This window comes from Leucoraja erinacea, chromosome 16 (assembly GCF_028641065.1).
Source record: "Leucoraja erinacea ecotype New England chromosome 16, Leri_hhj_1, whole genome shotgun sequence".
In the NCBI taxonomy this organism is placed as follows: Eukaryota; Metazoa; Chordata; class Chondrichthyes; order Rajiformes; family Rajidae; genus Leucoraja; species Leucoraja erinaceus.
Window position 1 is genome coordinate 33,402,394 of NC_073392.1, and position 20,679 is coordinate 33,423,072.

Consider the following 20,679-nt stretch of genomic DNA (forward strand, 5'->3'; position numbering starts at 1 on the left):
TTGATGTCCAATGACCAAACCACAAATGTCCCAGGCTACATAGGTTTATGGCGAGGGGGGGGGGGGAAGATTTAATGGGAACCTAAGGGGTAACTTTTTTACACAAATGTTGGTGGGTGTATGGAACAAGCTGCCGAAGGAGGTAGTTGAGGTAGGGACCATCGCAACGTTTATGAAAAATTTAGACATGTACATGGATAGGGTAGGTTTAGAGGGATATGGGCCAAACACAGGTAGGTGGGACTAGTGCAGATGGGACATGTTGGTCGGTTTGGGCAAGTTGGGGTGAAGGGCCTGTTTCCATGCTGTTTGGCTTGATGACTCGAGTCATACTCTACAACTGAAGTATGGGGAAAGTATGGAGAAACTTGTTGACAGATGTTGACAACTGGAAAATGTTAGCACTGGGAAAGATTGGATAGATTGTGGCAATTTACTATGGAGTAGTGGACTGGTTGTATGGTGGGAGGGAGGGCTGAGTGAAGGACTTAGCAGAAGGTTTAAAAACAAAGTGGCATTTGGTTTAAATTAATCGGTATAAGATCAGAGGGGAGACAAGGAAATATTTTATCATCTAGACAATGTTTAGGGTCTGGAGCTCACTGCCTGAAAAATCAGTAGAGTCTAAAACCCATGCCTGAATTAACAATTTGTTTTATTTCCAAAAAATAAAATTTATTTAGATTTTAAAAAAATAAACAAAACAAAAACGGTGCAAAAACTCTTCAAACATTCTCAGTGTCGATACATTAATTAGCGTCAGACTCAGTCATACACAGGTCAGCACAGTGGTAGAGTTGCTGCCTTACAGGGTCGCAGACCCAGGTTCGATCCTGACTCCAGGCGCTGTCTGTATGGAATATGTATGTTTTCCCTGTGACAACGTGGGTTTTCTCCGGGTGCTATAATTTCCTCCCACATTCCAAGGACGTACAGTTTTGTAGGTTAATTGGCTTCTGTAAATTGACCCTAGTGTGTAGGGTAGAAGTAGTGTATGTGGCGATCACTGGTCGGCGCGGACTTGGGCAGACGGGCCTGTTTCTGCATTGTTTCTCTAAAGTAAGATCTAAAGGCAGTATTGTTCACAAGTATCTTTAAGCAACACACCCTTGGTACCCTTGTGGCCCCTGGTGTGATATCCTTTACCTTATTTGAGGGGTGTCCCCCACCGGACTCTGCACCTCAATGTCCAGCAGCGGAAGGACCCTAGACTGTGGTCCTCCCTCGCAGAGTCTTGGCATTGGCTGCACCAAGCCTCAGCGAATCCCTCAAAACGTGCTCCTGCAGTCTTGAACGGGCCAGTTGGGACATTCCCAGACAGATATCTCAATCTGCTGGAAGGCCAACAAGCTTTGAGCAGACCAAAAAGTGTCTTTCCAAGTTGATGCCTTATTTTACAAGTACTCATTGTGTACTTGCAGAACTGTGACCTGTAGTGTTGTCGACGGAGTACTGGGAAGTGGGATTAGATTAGATGGCTCTATTTCAGATAGTATGGATAGGATGGGCTGAATGGGCTTGCTTCTGAGTCACACAGTCATCTGGGATCCATGATTTGTTTAATGGTTTTCAGTCTTAGCAGGAAGTAGCTGAGAGGAGGTTTTGTAGGAAAGGAAAGCACCACTCTAAATAAGTGTGGGCTGTGGGCACTAAAGTGCAGGAGGAGCAGTTAATGAAGCAAAGGCAAGGACTAGATATTGGGATCTTCTTTGCAACGTGTAGGATGGACATTGGGAGCAGCTAGAAGAGCTGATGATCTCAAGTGATCTCTTTCAGGTAGCTGACAAAATGCGTAGGAAGAAACTGCAGATGCTGATTTAAACTGAAGCTAGACAAAAAAACCTGGAGTAACTCAGCGGGTCAGGCAGCATCACTGGAGAGTAAAGACCCTTCTTCAAACTGAGAGTCAGGAGAAAAGGAAACGAGAGATATAGATGTTTCTTGATCATCGTTACCTTTTTGCAGATCATTCAGTTGTTCAACAGGTATATCTCTCTATATCACCATTAATATCTCTCGATTTCCTTTCCCCTGACTCGGTCTGAAGAAGGGCCTCGACCCGAAACATCACCTATTCCTTTTCTCCAGAGATGTTGCCTGGTCCACTGAGACTCCAGCTTTTTGTGTCTATCCTTCAGGTGACTGGTGTCGTTGGATAATATGAAAAGGCGTCTTCAGCTTTCTGTATTGGTGATTTTGCATGGTCATTTTCTTATATCACATGGACATATTCTTCCAATGTGCCACCACCTCTTCCGCTGTAATATTTATTCCAGCATTATCTAGTTCCATTCCGAAGACTAAATAAAGCCAGTGATTAATCAATAGGCCTCCTTAGATAAGAATATTGGTTGCTCTTTTACATATCTCCTAGACATAGCTTTGTCACATAAAATGGAAAGCCACAAAAAAGAACTTTACAAGGCACAAAATGTTGGCAATTTTGCTGATATCTCACAATAAAACTGCTGTTTTTCGAAAGGAACTTTTAGTAATTTTATCCATAATTTTCTGTCCATCTTGCTGCAAAGGATGCGTGAGCCATTGGTAAATTTGTTCTGATCATTTCCTTCTTTACTCTGAATATGAATGTCTCTTTCACCAATAAAACCCAAAGTCCATGACTGACTTTCCAGCAACGGGTGGTCCGGCACCATCCTTTGGTCCGGACAAAATTACGAGCGTGCACTTGAAATTCCCCCTGAAGTTCCCCCTGAAAATGTGGCGCCTAGGCCGGGTGAGGTTGCCAATGCGATGTCTGGCAGTAACAAACGGCAGTCAACTTACTTTAAAGCCCTGTCCCACTGTACGAGTTCATTCAAGAGCTCTCCCGAGTTTTAAAATAAATCAAACTCATGGTAAGCACATAGAATTAATGTAGCGGGTATGTCAGAGCTTGGGGACGGCGCATAGTGGCTCGTAACGGGTAATGTAGCGGGTATGTCAGAGCTTGGGGACGTCGCATAGCGGCTCGTAACGCTAACAGCAGGTACTCGGGAATCGCGGTAAGCTCGGGAAGACTCGTGAAGATTTTTCAACATGTTGAAAAATGTTCACGTGAGCCCAGAGTACCTGCGAGCGGCCATTACCATAAATCTCCAAGTTCGAATCAGGGCAAACTCGGGAGAACTCTTGAATGAACTCGTACATAGAAACATAGAAACATAGAAAATAGGTGCAGGAATAGACCATTCTGCTCTTCGAGCCTGCACTGCCATTCAATATGATCATGGCTGATCATGTACAGTGGGACAGGGCTTTTAGTAAGTTTCTTTTGTCTTTCCTCAGTTCCTTCTAGTGAACAGAGCCTGATCTGGGCAATGGAATCATTATCCTATCAATGGATTTAATTTCTACTTGAATACAGCCACTTGAAGAGGAGAGCTGCTTCAAAAAGTTCTCATTATAGACTCTTTTTTGTTCCCTCCTATCTTTAGAATATCCCGTTTTTCATATTCCCTGATTTTCCTTTAATACATTTTAATTGTCATTTTCTGCCATTGATGCATATTTTATCAAACTATTGCCCCTGTCAAATACCCGCACTTCAAATGAACATTGTAATCACAATTGCCAGAAAATTGCAGCCCCCACACTTATTTTACAGTGATATTATTGCAATATGATTCACCATGATGTCAATAAAGGTAATAAACTAAGTATGAATGATCCATTTATTACTGAACGACGTGAAGAGAAACATATTGCAAAATCTCTTTATTTTAAACTACTTCCAGCAACTTCTTCCCATGAGAATTGTTTTGTCACAAATCTCACGTTTCTAGGATTATCTCCAGGATTTCCTACCGCCCAATTTTGTGCAAATGTTTAATCATGGTAGTATTTTTCCCAAATCTACCTGGTTCTGTGCTGCATTGAAGACAGAAAAAAACAAGAAACAAGCAACCTTCGAATAATATATTAATCTTTTGAAAGTAGTTACATGCCATAAGTGGTAGGAGTAGAATTAGGCCATTTGGTCCATCAAGTCTACGCCAACATTCAATCATGGCTGATCTATCTTCCCCACTTAACCCCATTCTCCGGCCTTCTCCCCATAACCTCAGACACCTGTACTAATACAGTAAATACAGTGTTGGGTGAAAATCTTTACCAGAATTAACCAGCAGCTGACCTTTCACTAACTTCTCCCCAGATTTCTAGCTGTGCGCTCATCTCTTTGTACAACTCATTTTTGACGAGTTATCCCAGAGTTGGACGGAGATGGAGGGGTTTTGTTAGAAGATAAACAAAAGCGAGTTGTGGCAGACAGCTTACTGAGTTTTTCAATTACATGTAACTTAGCAATACAATACTAAAAGAAGACCAATGGTACAGGAGCTAGCTGTAAATAACAAATGGTGTTAACAGTGTTGACGTGACCGAACAAACAAAGCATTTCACCTTACAGCTCGAATGTGTCAGATTGCAGCAGTGAAAACAATTTGCTGCAGATTTTGAATTTCCATATTGAACCCAATTAATAGAAATCGTTACAAATTTTTATTTTGACAGTCTAGTTTTTTAAAATAATCCTGGCTTTCAATTGTTTGCCCATATTCCTACTACCCAGTGAGCAAAAACATCGGAAGTCATCTTTTATAGATTGTGAAATTAATTTGTAACCTACAATACCGTCCGAATCTTCACATATGCCCAATTATTTTTCATTGCTGGGACAACTATGTCTGCCACTATCACCCCCCCCCCCCCCCCCCCCCCCCCCCCCCCCCCCCCCCCCCCCCCCCACACACACACCCCTCCCCTCTCCCACCCCCCTCTCCCAGATCACAAACTCAACTGACTCATTGACAGAAATACTGCACTGGTCAGGCCCAGGGATTGCACCAAGGGGTAGTATTGGAACGATCCTGTCAACGGGTCTATCTTTACAGAGTTTGTACGTTCCTCCCGTGACCGCGTGGGTTTTTTTTCTGTGATGTTCTGGTTTCCACCCACACTTCAAAGATGTACAGGTTTGTAGGTTAATTGGCTTCGGTAAAATTTTAAATTGTCCCTAACGTGTAGGATAGTGCTAGAGTATGGGGTGATCGCTGGTCGGCACGTACTTGGTGGGCCAAAGGGCCTGTTCTCTGAATCTGAGCCTGTATCTCTGAACTCTAAATTCTAAAGCCTACTGGAGCGGCCAAAGGAACAATTGAATTATCTGATGCAAATGAATTGGCCCATCACGTTGTTTAATCCAGCCCAGGGAATGATATCTGGACTGACTGCAGTCATCAGTCCCATTTAACACTGGGCCCATCCTCTCATACATTTCAGTGATGGAAGTGAAACTGGAAGGTTGCAATTTCAGTCACAACTGAAAAGACTGAGATGGGCAGAGGGGAGTCGGGTTAAGTCGGGATGCTCTATTTTGTGTTTCTATGAGGACATTACATTTATTGCTTTTTTTAATTTCTGTTGTTTTTCAGATTTCACCGGTCCCGCGGTAAGTGGAAACCATGTTATTTCATGTAATTTCGTCTGGAGAACAGAGCAGTGAGATACAGGCTACCAACTTAACACCAAATGACCGTGTTAAGAACAAAACTGGCTTTTGTGTTTAATGCAAGCAGGTTTTGAAAATGGGAACAACTGTTGCTAAAATATAAAAATCAGTGTCTTTTGAAAAGACCACGTTCTAGAATGATCACTACAAAGTTTTTTTTTGTTATAGCAAGTATAGGCCCAAGATTCATTGTGTATATTTTTGGTTTGCTTTTGAACAATCCCGGTATCTTTGTCTCTCCATATTTGGTATTGTTTCTCAAAGAGTCAGTAGGCAGGTGAACACCTTCCCTATCATGCCAAAAGTAGCTCTCTGCGTGATAGATCATTTGGGTGAACTACCAGCTTATTTACTTCAGGCATTTCCCCTTCTCTTGCCTTTCCATCTCTTAGCACAGAAAAGATCAAGAACTCGCTGTGGGAATCCACAGCAAGCACTATTTTCACTGTCCAGCAACACAAAAAGCCTACTACACTGGGTACTACGTAAACAAAAGAGGGTAGATAATAGGTGATAATATATAAGGCTGGAAATTCACTGACAGCAAAGGGAATAAAATGCAGCATTTTGAATGTACAGGGATTCTAACTTGAATATCTTTTGGAACCTTTACACAAGTACACAATACCTGCAGCATATTGTTTAAAGACAAGAAAACAATACCATGCTTATAAAAAGTAACAGCAAAGTCTGGTCTACATATTAAGAATATATATATATACTATTCTATATACTATACAGAATGCTGTTGCTTGTATATAAATATAAGCAACGCAGTGTTTTGTATGTATCACATTTGTATAGCTTGACGTTCATGTATTTAGTGTAGAGATGTGTATACAATGAAAAAGGCGACAGTATGTGGTGCACAACACAGAATCCACTTGTTTATTTAGCCCGTTTAGTAGGAACATTTTACGTATTACATCATTATATTTCTTCTAACTTTAAAATTACGATCTTACTCAGTTAATAAACTGGTTATTTAACTGTTTTCTCTTGAGGAGTGGAGAGGCTCGATGGACCAAATGATCTAGTTCTGCTCCCATGTCTTACAGTCTTACTGTGGTGGAATCTGTGTCAGTTCAAGTGTAACCCCACATGTCAACACCCCTCTTGTCAGTGTCATAAGAGTCTGACTAAGAATGATTTTTTTAAATAAATAATTTCCTGCAGTTGATGCAGCTTCTTTCAACATTTATTGTTAAAACCCTTTGTACAAAATTATTAGCTGAGTAGTTTTGTGGCTAAGTTAGTGGGGTAGAATGAGTTTCATGACTAGAGCAGTGTCTGACTCTATTCATGGGATACCTAATATTCTGGCCTTTAAAAGCCATTTTCCATCTGTCAGTGTGATGTTGGGAAGGGAGCTACGATTGGGAGAGGACAGATTCAGCTCACCATGTAAACCTGTACCGAATTTTAATTTTAACACAATGTGCTGAGAATAATGGATAAACTCGGACTCCCCAAAATGTCAGTAATCTAAACTTAAATGATACCACAGACCACAGGCATTATACTTTTATAACTCTTACTCCCATAACCAACACAAAAATCTGCCATATTGCAAATATCTTAGATAGATACAAAATGCTGGAGTAACTCAGGGGTCAGGCAGCATCTCTGGACAAATGGATAGGTGACTTTTTGTGTCGGCACCATTCTTCAGTCCCGACCCGAAACGTCACCTATCCATGTTCTCCAGAGATGCTGCTTGACCCGCTGAATTACTCCAACATTTTGTCTCTGTGGTATAAACCAGCATCTGCTGTTCCTTTTTATTACACTAAAACATCTTATATGCACAGATCACTTCATTATAATTTATTTGTTCATTTGTATTTTTGTTGACGCTTGGCCTTGTGTCACATTCTCTCATAAGCTGTATAGATATCCTCTCAACTTCCCAATATACAAATATAGGATTTAACCCCTAAGGGTGTTTCTCCCTCACCCTTCATAACCGTAGAGGCAAATCAATTGCATGCACTTCATGACATGCTAAGATGTGATTTAAGGAACCAATCATTGGTGTATATTGATAATGATACCAAATGAGCAAAGCAAACCAATTGACTCTATTATGCTGAGGTGTGAATAAGGGTCTCGACCCGAACGTCACCTAATTCCTTTTCTCCAGCAATGCCGTCTGACCCGCTGAGACTTTTTATGTCGATCTTCGGGACTATTATGCCTTTGTTAGTGACATTTATTTACCAGGGAATTCTAAACATATTATGACAATACAGAAGGTAGACACAAAATGCTGGAGTAACTCAGTGGGACAGGCAGCATCTCTGCAGAGAAGGATGGGTGACATTTCAGGTCAAGATCCTGCATGTCCCGCTGAGTTACTCCAGCATTTTGTGTCTATCTTCAATTTAAACCAGCATCTGCTGTTCTTTCCATGACAATACAGATATCAGTAGCAATTTTATGCCTCGTTGTCAACTTCCCCACAGCTGACAATGACCCATTCTACATGTTCCTTGTTCTTTGTCCCCTTTGATCTCTTGTTTTCACACCTTACGCTTCCATATCTCTATGTCTCCATATCTCTATGTGAAGAAGGGTCTCGACCCGAAACGTCACCCATTCCTTCTCTCCAGAGATGCCGGCCTGTCCTGCAGTCTTACTCCAGCATTTTGTGTCCATTAGAAGTGATTCCCGGCATTAACATCAACACACTACACGTTCCACTTCACTGACGCATGATGACATTCACACACGGACTGTACATCCTGTGGTGCCATCAGTCAAGGTTTATCGAGCTGTAGTTAATGATTGAAGAATTTTAATGTTATTACTTGATTTGAATTGAGATTTACCTAAATCAAATCTCAACTGGTGAGCAATTACGATGCGGCCATTAACTCCACACATGAAGCCATAAAGCAGGTTGGGAATGTTCGCCAATTGACTGCATTCATATTTTGTGACTCTCTCCTCTAACCTCTGTTGAAGCAAAATCCCATTTGCACTGTTTATGCAAGCAAACAATGAGCCAAGATATTCCCCTTCTCTGCTCTCTGCATCAGCATGACAAATAGCTCATGGTGAGATTATTGCCAAGTGGTTCTGACGCACATGCCTGACATTCACAACAACTCATGCAAGTAGTGGGCCCTGGGTTAATTATACATTTTGTGCAATTTAGCTCCATGCATCCACACTGGGAGAAAGTGCAGTCCCGGCAGTTTTAGCTAGCACCAACCTTAGCGTAATCACACTCCCTTGTGTTTCAGAAAAGCACTCAGAAAATCATGGAAAGTCATGGCATAGAATGAGGCCATTCAGCCCATTGTGTTCATGGACTTTACATTCAGCCCTGCAGGTTATGGTTGCTCTAGCACTTATTTCATGTATGACTATTCAATTTGCATGGTTACATTTGTTATATTATAGATTATTAATTTAGTGCTTTTGTTGCATAAATTGCAGTTTTATTAAGTTGACCTCATGCTTCTTAGAAACTTGTTTGAGTTTAGTTTAGAGGTACAGCGCGGAAACAGGTCCTTCGGCCCACCGTGTCCGCGCCGACCAGCGATCCCTGCACATTAACACTATCCTACACACACCAGGGACAATTTTTACATTTACCAAGCCAATTAACCTACATACCTGTACGTCTTTAGAGTGTGGGAGGAAACCGAAGATCTCGGAGAAAACCCTCACAGGTCACAGGGAGAACCTACAAACCCCGTACAGGCAGCACCCGTAGTCGGGATCGAACCCGGGTCTCCGGCGATGCATTCGTTGTAAGGCAGTAACTCTACCGCTGCGCCACCGTGTCGCCCTGACCTTGCTTTATATCGATAAAGATCAATATACACTACTCTTCCCATTCATCATGGTTAGATTCAAACAGAGATCCAACAGTAAAATAGTTGAGTTGAGTTTAGTTTAGTTTAGAGATACAGCGTGGACACAGGCCCTTTGACCCACCAAGTTCACACTGCTGATCATTCACCCACACTAGTGTTTCAGAAGGAACTGCAGATGCTGGAAAATCGAAGGTAGACAAAAGTGCTGGAGAAACTCAGCGGGTGCAGCAGCATCTAAGGAGCGAAGGAAATAGGCAACGTTTCGGGCCGAAACGTTGCCTATTTCCTTCACTCCTTAGATGCTGCTGCACCCGCTGAGTTTCTCCAGCACTTTTGTCTACCCAGACACTAGTTCTATGCAATCCCACATCACATCCTACACACTAGGGGGCAATTTACAGAGGCCAATTAACCTACAAACTTGCACCTGTTTGGAATGTGGGAAGAAACTGGAGAAAACCCATGTGATCACAGGGAGAACGTACAAACTCTACACAGACAGCATTCGAGGTCAGGATCGAACCTGGTATTTCGGGCTCTGTGAGGCAGCAGCTCTATTGCCCCACTGTGTCACACTGTCGTTAAGGAATGACTTCTCCCAGCAACAACCCCACCTAACTTTCCAGCCACTTGTATTATTTAGACAGGGGCATGAAATACTGTAGCAGAACAGTGCTCCCAACCAAAACATCTTAACCCCAACGAGTTAAGTAAGTAAGTAAGTAAGTACGTTTATTGGCCAAGTATTCACATACAAGGAATTTGCCTTGGTGCACCACCCACAAGTAACAACATGACATACAATGACAGTTATGAATAACTCAGAAAACACTAAACATTAATAATAATAATAAAACATTAATGATAAAACACCATTGATCAAGCATGTGAACCAACAAAATACCAGATCGAAGGGAGGCTACAGATTTTTGGCTGTTGAGTAGAGCAACTACTTGTGGATAAAAACTGTTTTTATGTTTGGCTGTGGCAGCTTTGACAATCCGGAGTCGCCTTACAGAGGGAAGTGATTCAAAGAGTTTGTGGGCAGGGTGAGAGGGGTCAGAGATGATCTTGCCCGCTCGCTTCCTGGCCCTTGCAGTGTACAGTTCATCAATGGAGGGAAGGTTGCAGCCAATAATCTTCTCTGCTGATCGGACGATCAGTTAGGGTTCAATGATGTTCCTGGAAATGCCATTCATTTGTCCTTATCATGCAAGGCAACCTATCCTCAAACCAGTGAGAGTTTCTAAATCAGAATAATCTGCAGAAAATGCAAAATTCCATGCCAATAAAGGTCTTTCCTCCTTCCATGAATAACCCCACCAATAAATGTGCAAAATACATCACCAGGGATGCAGGTCAAATAAAATCGCTTTGCAGTTTTCCTCAAAAACGCAAGAATTACTGATGAATAAAACTCTTATTTGGACATTAAGGTGGTTTTTCATAAATATTGAGGAAATTAAGCCATCGCTCACTTCCAATAAACCAGCCAGTTCCAATTTCCAACACTGGCGTTTTCCATTAGCAGAGAAGATAAGTAGTCACCAACATCACGGTGTCTGCAAACTAGTGTAATAGCAGAACATGAAGCCTTTGGCTTGTCAATAATATAAATAACATCCGAGAAATTGCTGTAATTGGGAACTGGAAAGGAAGGGGGAGCTTAGGAAAATTTACAACCATCGATTGGAAAATAGTAAATGCACCTTCTGAAAAAGGGAAGGCAACAGAAATCGGGAGACTGCTGGCCAGTTAGCTAACATCTGCTAAAGGGAACATTTTAGAACTGTTATTAAAATTGTTCAATGCATATACTGTATTTTAATGAGTTCAGTTCAGTTACGATCAGAAATACAATGCGGAAAGAGGCGCTTCGTCTCACCTAGTCTGCGGTGACCAGTGATCCCTGTACACTAGCACTATCCTACACACTGGGGACAATTTACAATCTTTACCAAAGCCAATTAACCTACAAACCTGTATTTCTTTGGAAAGTGGGAGGAAACCAGAGCACCTGGAGAAAACCCACGCAGTCACTGGGAGAATGTACAAACTCCGTACGGACAGCACCCATAGTCGGGATAGAACCTGAGTCTCTGGTGCTGTAAGGCAGTAACTCTACCGCTGCACCACCGTGCCATCCTTTGGTAGAGAACACTCAGCGTAGGGTTAATTTCTCTGATTTTTTCCTTTGACACTTGGCTGAGCCTTGATCTTGTAACACTGCTTTAAAATTGCCCGTCTTAGATGGTGATTGCTGTTTAGAGGGATATAGGCCAAACGTGGGCAAATGGAACCACCTTAGATGGGGCATGTGTGTCGGCAAGGACGACGGGCCTGCTTCCATGCTGTAGGACACTTGAACATAGAAACTATAACACGGAATGAATGCATCAAATGTATGGTTGTTACATTTGCTGATGACACCAAGATAAGGAGCAGAGTAAACTGTGAAAGGACATAAAGAGGCCACAATAGAATATTACGATTAATTAAGTGGACAAAGATCTGGCAATGGAATATTATGTGGAAAAAATGGTCTGTTTTGACAGAAAGAATTAACAATTAATTAATGAGATTGTAGACTCAGAAATACACATCTTTCACCCTCGTACATGATCCTCGCAAGGCTATGAAGCGGGTTTTATAAATAAGTAGAAAAGTTAACAGAATGTTTTTGTTTATTGTGAATGAATGGAATGGAAAAGTAGGAAGGTTGTACTTTAGTTAAGTCAGGCATTGGTGTGATTGCCTCTGGTGAACTATGTGCAGTATTGATCTGCTTACTTAAAGAAGGATGCTCGTGTTTGGAAGTTTAGAGACGATATGCCCAACCAAACCGGGAACAGAGGGATTTTAGTTTAGTTTGGAGATACGGCGTTGAAACAGGCCCTTCGGCCCACTGAGTGTACTGACCATTAATTACCCGTACAATAGTTTAATATTATCCCACTTTCGCATCCTATACACTCGGGGGAATTTGCAGAAGCTAATTAACCTACAATCCCACACGTCTTTGGGATGTTGGAGAAAACCCGAGCACCCGGAGAAAACCCACATGGTCACAGGGAGAACATACAAACTCCACGCAGACAGCACCTGAGGTCGGGATCGAACCTCGGTCACTGGCGCTGCGAGACAGCAGCTCTGCCGCTGAGCCACTGTGCTGTGCTGGTGAGTGTATTATTGGTCCGGCTGGCCTTGTATCTACTGAAGTTTAGAAGAGCAAGAAAGGATTTGATTGATACATATAGGGCCTTAAGAGACAGAATGAGGAAAGTATGATTCCACCAGTGGGTGTACTGTACTGTCTCTGGAAGCAACGTCACTGTTTGTAAAACAAAGAGTCATTGATCTAAAACAAATATCAGTTTATAATTTCAAAGGTTATAGGATCAGAATTAGGCCATTTGGCCCATTGTCTACTCCGCCATTCAATCATGGCTGATCTATCTTTCCCTCTCAACCCCATTCTCCTGGCATCTCCCCATAATCCCTGACACCCGTCCTATAATAATCTATCAATCTCCGTCATAAGAATACCCAGTGACTTGGCGCCAGGGGCGGAAATCGCTTTTAAAACATGGGGGGGGGGGGGGGGGGGGGGGGGGGGGGGGGGGGGGGGGGAGGGGACACAACGAGGCCTAACATCTAGGACAGGGGTCGGCAACCTACGGCCCACGGGCCGAATCCGGCCCGTAACCCGAAATCATCCGGCCCACAGGCATATTTTTTTTCAATTCACTTTTGGAACCTGGGAACTGCAGCCAGTCCCGGGCTGTGAGATTCTAGGAGCTGGCTGACATCGGAGGCCGTGGTGACGTTGCGGCTGCGACTCGACTTCAGAGGCTTCGGTTTTGCTGCAACATGTTTCACAAAACATGGGGGGGGGAGGTTGTCGCCCACCTCTCAACACATGGGGGGGACAGCCCCCCCCCCCATCCACCTCATCCCCCCCTCCCCAGAATTTCAGCCCACCCACAGCCTTCTGTGGCAATCAATTCCACAGATTCTTCACCCTCTCATTAAAGAATTCCACCTATTCTTAGGGGACATTTTCTCTGAGCGATGTAGTTCTTTGGAACTCTCCTCCTCATTGTGTGTTGGATGTAAAGTTGAATATTTTTAAGGCAGTGATAGACAAAAACGTGCTAAACAAAGCTGAGCAAAGGTGTACTGCCATCAGTAGACATCAGATAAGCCCGGATTTTATCACATTTGACGGCACTGGGCCTGTACTCGCTGGAGTTTAGGATGGGGGGGACCTCATTGAAACTTACCGACTAGTGAAAGGCCTGGATAGAGTGAATGTGGAGAAGATGATTCTAACAGTGTGAGAGTCTAGGATCAGTGGTCACAGCCTCAGAATGAAAGGACATACCTTTAGAAAGGAGATGAGGAGGAATTGAGTTAGTCAGAGGTTGACGAATCAGTTGAATTCATTGCCACAGATGGCTGTGGAGGCCAAGAATGGATATTTTAAGGCAGAGATTGACAGATTCTTGATTAGTACGGGTGTCAGGGGTTTTGGGGAGAAGGCAGGAGAATGGGGTTAGGAGGGAAAGATAGATCAGCCATGATTGAATGGCAGAGTAAACTTGATGGGGTGAATGGCCTAATTCTGCTCCTGGAGCTTATGAACATGACCTATTTTAAATGACGGAGGACACTTGAGGTGCTGAGGAGCCGACTCCTGTATCCAATTGATGTGTACATCGTGAATGGGTCCAAAACAAACAAGCAGCAAGTAAATCAAAGTTTACAGCCAGATATGATGTTATGGTGGAAGAGTTAGTGGATGGTCATTCAACGCTTGGGACCTCCAACAAAGGGCAGTGTAATCCTAAAATTCAGAAGGAATGCAATAACATGTCGATTAAAATGTGTCATTAAAAACACCCGGCCAGCTTAGCTGAAAATCTTTCACCACAATCAAAAGTATAGCAAAGGGAAGATCTGATCTTCGACAGATTAATTTGCAATGGAACTAGTGGAGGACTACAGCCATAAAGTATTAACAATGAAAAGAGAAACTCCTCCAATTCTTGCCTACTGAAACCCTGCATGATATTGGAACCCTGAGCCAGGATTTGCCTCCACACTTTCCGGTAAGTGATTGTTGTTGTGTTCCGTACATTTAACGATAAACGAGTTATAATAACAAGTGCAATTAATCCAGTACTGGAGATAAACAGATAATTTACATTCATAGTTTGGATATTTTTTTTGAGAGATTTATAAATATGTTCATTGACAAGGACTTCACATTCTGAAGGCACAGGGACACTAATTTCTTTCTATTCTCTTCGCAGACATATCGGGACTTTCTGCCTCAGCCACAAGTCAGACCTCGCCACCATCATCAGAGGCAGCTGGCCTCCCGACAACATCCGACTCTACAAGCGCGTCCGTTTCGTCCCCCACCCAGATCGTGCTCACTAGCGTAACTCCCATTTCCCCTTCCTTACAAACTTTGGTTCGATCTCCCCAACAGGAGAACGGCATGGAGGAATTAGCCGTGCCGGTGGAGGAGGGCGAATCGGACAGACCCGCTGCGGACAGCGGCAGTCACAATGAGGGGTCGCCTGAGCACGATAACGAGGGCGCGGATATTGAGGGGCAGGCCTTCAAGGCAAAAGTGTTAGTGCATCAACAGGATATTCACCGGGCGGTGAAGCACTTCCACAGATCCATGGACCAAAGATTGGAAGAAATCCAAGGTTCTCTCTTTGACCTGAACGAGGTGTTGGACACTAGAATGGGTGCCGTGCAGACCTGCCTGGTGGCCCACGGAGTCAGTGACTTGGTGTCAGTCCTGAAGGAAGGGCTGATAGATCTCAAGGAAGGACTGCAGACAGCGATCAGGGAAGGTTTCTCGGAGCTTAGGGAATCCATGAAAGCTGGTTTTAACCAGCTGGATGGCCGACTTGAGCACATGGAAAACACACTGGAAGAAGCCTTGGGCCACCAACAGTTGGAGGATGGCACTCACGCCAGCAATCTGTCTCTGTTGGTGACCAGCTCGAGTACAATAACCACAGAAACCTATCAGGTGGACATTGGGCCTTCCATTCAGATGTGTCAACAGATCTCATGCCATGACGCACATACATCAGCTAGTGCCGCAGCTCTCTCCATTATCCACAGCCCACAGATTGATATGTCTCTCTCATCGACTGATATCACAATGACAAGATCACAGTCTGCCACCAGTGGCCACTCACTGAAAAGATGCTGTAAGGTCACACTGGAGAAACTACCACAGTACAAGCATTAGGCACGCACACTTCATCAATATGTAAATAAAACAAAACAAATGCCATTTCACCCTTGTATTTGCTTCCGTTATTTGTAACGTCTCAAAAATTTTAACTTGTCCACACTTATCGTGAATGAATTACATGAAAGCATTTGTCTTTCATGAGGGTCTTTGACTTCATATTTTTACCGTCACTTTATTCCATATAATTCAAGATAAATATAGGCGAGCGTTTTGTACGGATCGATAATGTTTCTGTGAACAGCACAAAAAACAAAGGCAGTTTGTCACTTCTTCAGGTGAAGTCATCCTAAAGCTCGGTGCCAAGACAATCACCCTTTGGGACGGACACTCCTCCATTCTTGACCTCTGCTTGCACAGCACCCACCCTCCCCCCCATCAAGTTGAACGCCTTCATCATACTGCCAGTTTGTATAACACACTGTACACAGCAAAGATTCACCTCCCTGGCTGGAAGAATGAGACACGTCCACCCTGCCTTCAGTCAAGCACATCAGTTGTGGGATATCTCTCTGCAACGCAGACGCTGCAATCTGCTTTATTCCATATGTTTTACTCTAGTGTCTTCAGCCACTGATTCAAAGCAGAATCTCGGCCAACCGAGAGTCAAACTTGCACACAGCCGCCCTCCTCGAAAGATGCTGCTACAACAGGAGTCAAGTAAATGAAAGGAATTGAGTATTGATTCAGGGACTTTCACGGCAATGTCCATGATGGGACGCGGTGCTACGCCGCGCATCTTCACACTTAGGGAATCAAATTCCTCACAGATGGCAAGACGATCTTCAGGGGCACTGAGGTTGTGCAAGGTCAAACACTGCTGGAACTTAAAAGGAAAACCTTAAAACAGTGCAATATTTTGTCAGCCTTTGGAATCGTTCTCCAGTAGAGAAATGAAAGAAGAAAGAAGATTGTATCTTGAAAGCCTCGAGGAAACTGCATTTTGTCTGATGAACCACTTGCACCAGAGTTTTGGTGGTGCATTGTGAATAAAGGATATTCGAGGTAGGTGTAACTGTGAATGCCACAGGTAGAGTTTTGGGAATGAAAGAACAGAGTTCCAACGTCAAGCACTAAATCACACGACTCTATGTTGCCCCTTTGTTCATGTGAACCTCAGCAATCTCTACAATGAATTTGTATCCTTTGCTCAATAACAGTCAATCTAAATGCATTGGTTCCAACTCAACTTTCCCCCTTGGACCACGGTGCACTTTGTGTCAAAGGAAGAATAGCATCTCATAATCTCCCTAAAAATGGCAAGTACTGATAATGAGTATCGATCCACTTGGAAAAGAGAAGAGATTTGATCTAATTAATTGGGAAGATTTGCGTCAAGAATTTAGACACCTGTGAGCAGCAGGTTGTCATAAGGTCATAAGGAATAGGAGTAGAATGAGGCTATTCGGCCCATTAAGTCTACTCCGCCATTCAATCATGGCTGATCTATCTCTCCTTCCTAACCTAATTCTCCTGCCCTCTCCCCATAACCTCTGACACCTGTACTAATCATAAATATATCTATCTCATCCTTGGAAAGAAATATCCACTGACTTGGCCTCTGAGCTGCTAGCTCACAGCTCCTGCAACCCATGTTTAGTCCTGGCGGTTCTCGGGTGCTGTCCGTGTGGAGTTTGCACTTTCTCCCTGCGACCATGTGGGTTTAGTCCAGGTGCTCCAGTTTCCTCCCATATCTCAAAGACGTCATGGCCGTCCGAAGGGGGGGTGCGTTGGGTGCGACCGCACCCCCCTTTTTTTCCCCCTAAGAAAAGGTCACCAAAAAAAAAAAAAAAATCGGCAAAAAATTTTTTTCGGAAAAAAATAAATCTACAATTCCACTTTGGAAACGGCCAGTTCTCTGTTCTCCCGTCCCTGGGCGGGAGTGGCAGAATCTGAACCCAACGGCTGTAACCCCAACACCAGACGCCGCTGCGGCGGAGCCCGCTCCCCTCGCCTCCCCCCGCCGCCGGGGCCCAAGCCATCTTCCCCCCACACCACCCCTGCTCGCTGGGCTCACGCCACCCCCGCTGGGCCCACGCCACCCCCGCTGGGCCCACGCCACCCTGCTGGGCTCATGCCACCCCCGCTGGGCCCATGCCACCCCCACTGGGCCCACGCCACCCCCACTGGGTCCATGCCACCCCCGCTGGGCCCATGCCACCCCCGCTGGGCCCACGCCACCCCCGCTGGGCCCACGCCACCCCTGCTGACCCTCGCTGGGCCCACGCCACCCACGCTGGGCCCACGCCACCCCCGCTGGGCCCACGCCGCCCCCGCTGGGCCCCCGCCACCACCGCTGCGCCCACGCCACCTCCGCTGGGCCCACGCCACCCCCGCTGGGCCCACGCAACCCACGCTGGGTCCACACCACTCCCGGTGGGTCCACGCCACCCCCGCTGGGTCCACGCCACCCTCGCTGACCACCACCCCAGCTGGGCCAACGCCACCCCTGCTGGACCAACGCCCCACCCCAGCTGGGTCCACGCAAACCTCATTGACCCCCCCCTGGGCACACGCCACCCCACTGACACCAGCTGGGTCTACGCCACCCCCCTCTGGGCCCACGCCACCCCCACTGGGCCCACACCACCCCCTCCCCACGCCACCCCCACTGGGCCCACGCCACCTAAATCCCCCCCGCCCGCTTGTCCCGCGCCACCTTCATCTTCGCCCCCCCCTCCCCGCAAGAAAGAGGGGGGGATGTGAGGGAGGGGGAGGGGGAGGGGGAGAGAGAGAGAGAGAGCGGAAGGGAGAGGAGAGAGAGAGATGGGGAGGGGAGAGGGAAAGGGGGATTATCTTGAGTGAGATTACAAAATTAAGGTGGGTTTCAGAGGTAGGTATTATTTTTCTCCTCCATATGAATAATATTAAACAATATCAAACAATTGGAACTGCTTTCTTTTCCTTGATAACAATACTGAAAAATATGAATTCCATAGTTTGTGACATAAATACACATTTTAATGGGATCATTATATACAGATGTAACATTTCCATTTCGAGATCGGGGGGTGGGGGCCCCCCACCCACCCTGGGGGCAAATATGCGTCAAGCCGATAGCCTAATCGATAAAGAGCTGAGAAGAGGAATCAGCCATGGAAAGGTACTCTGAGAAGTTGAGGAGCAAGTTCTCAGCTCATGACTCTTCTTCAGTTTGGAAGGGCATGCAATAAATCACCAGCTATAAGAGGAAAGCCCCCCGCTCTTTGGACAATTGTCAGCTGACGAATGACCTGAATGAGTTTTACTGCAGGCCTGAAAATCAGAAACGTAACCCTGGTACCCCCTCCCCAACAAACACAGCCAGACCCCAATCTGTAAAGAATGGACCCTGCACCCTCTCCTTCCCATTCACCACTTCACACCTACTTAAGGCAAGACTCCAGTATGAAAAGAGTGGACCCTTTCCCACCCTAACAAACACTTCACACCCACTCACAGCCTGACCTCAGTCTGCAAAGACTGGGCCCTTCTACACCCACCCCACTCCAATCACCACTTCACACCCAATGACTGCACCTCCACAGACACCTCTGTCAAGCTTCTCAAGTTTGTGGATGACACAACCCTGATTGGACTGATCCAGGATGGGGATCTCTGTACTCTTTTCAGTTTGACATCTTTCCTATAACAAGGTGCTCAGAACTGAACACAAGATTCTAAATGCGGTCTCACCAACGTCTTATAAAACTGCAACATGACCTCCCAACTTCTATACTCAATACTCTGACTGATGAAGGCCAAAGTGCCAAAATACTTTTTGACCACCTGATGTACCTGCGACACGACCTTCAAGGAACCATGCAACCATCAATCATTCCTCTGCCCACCTGGCATTGATCCAGATCCTGCTGCAATCTTTCACATCTATCTTCACAATCTGCAAAACCACTCACTTCTGTATCATCAGCAAACTTGCTAATCTTGCCCTGTTCTGTGACGTTTCACAGAGAGCTGGAGTAACTCAGCGGGCCAGGCTGAGTATAGAAGTTGGGAGGTCATGTTGCAGTTGCATAAGAAGTTGGTGAGGCCGCATTCAGAGTATTGTATTCAGTTCTGGGCACCATGTTATAGGAAAGATGTCATCAAACTGGAAAGGGTACAGTGAAGATTTATGAGGATGTTGCCTGGACTAGAGGGCCAGAGCTATAGGGAGAGGTTGAGTAGGCTGGGACTCTATTTCATGGAGCACAGGAGGATGAGGGATGATCTAATAGAGGTGTATAAAATCATGATTTGAATAGATATGGTTGAGCCTTTTGCCCAGAGTAAGTGAATCGAGGAGCAGAGGACATAAGTTTAAGGTGAAGGGCAAAAGATTTAATAGGGATCTGTGGGGTATGTTTTTCACACAAAGGGTGATAGGTGTATGGAACAAGCTGCCAGAGGAGGTAGTTGAGGCAGGGACTATTACAATATTTAAGAAATAGTTAGACAGATACATGGATAGGACAGGTTTGGAGGGATATGGATCAAATGTGGGCAGGTGGGACTAGTGCAGATGGGACATGCTGGGCCGAAGGGCCTGTTTCCACACTGTATCACTCTATGACTCTATCTTTCCCTCTCAAACCCATTCTCCTGCCTTCTCCCATTACCTCTGACACCCGTATCAATCAAGAATCTATCAATCTCCTCCTGAAAAATGTCCATTGACTTGACCTCCACTGCTGTCTGTGGCAATGAATTCCACAGTTCACCACCCTCTGACTTAAGAAATTCCTGCTCATCTCCTTCCTAAAGGAATGTCTTAATTCTGAGGCTGTGGCCACTTGTCCTAGACTCTCCCACTACTGGAAACATCCTCTCCAAATCTACTCCATCCAGGTTTTTACCAGGCTGGGACAGACGGCAACAGTTTCACACTGTGTCCTAAAGCTTGTGTCCTACCCTGCATCACCCAAGGCAGCAGAGATGTTATAGGAGAGGGCAAGCACCGTAACAAAGTAGCTCACGATGGTTTGGGTAACATTCAGGAATGTCTATGCATGTCACATCATGAATATTACTGAAGAACGGTCTTGACCCGAAATATAATCTATACCTTTTCTCCAGAG

General features: G+C 44.9%; 1 protein-coding gene across 2 annotated transcripts in view; it reads left to right on the forward strand.

Annotated features, from left to right (window-relative positions):
* lhfpl4a (LHFPL tetraspan subfamily member 4a) overlaps positions 1–20,679 on the forward strand; it is a 200,708-nt gene that overhangs the window by 152,327 nt on the left and 27,702 nt on the right. For both annotated transcript variants that reach the window (XM_055648100.1, XM_055648099.1), the window contains exon 3: positions 5,436–5,452. In XM_055648100.1, the coding sequence (XP_055504075.1) occupies positions 5,436–5,452 (17 nt within the window). The remainder of the gene's footprint in view (positions 1–5,435; positions 5,453–20,679) is intronic.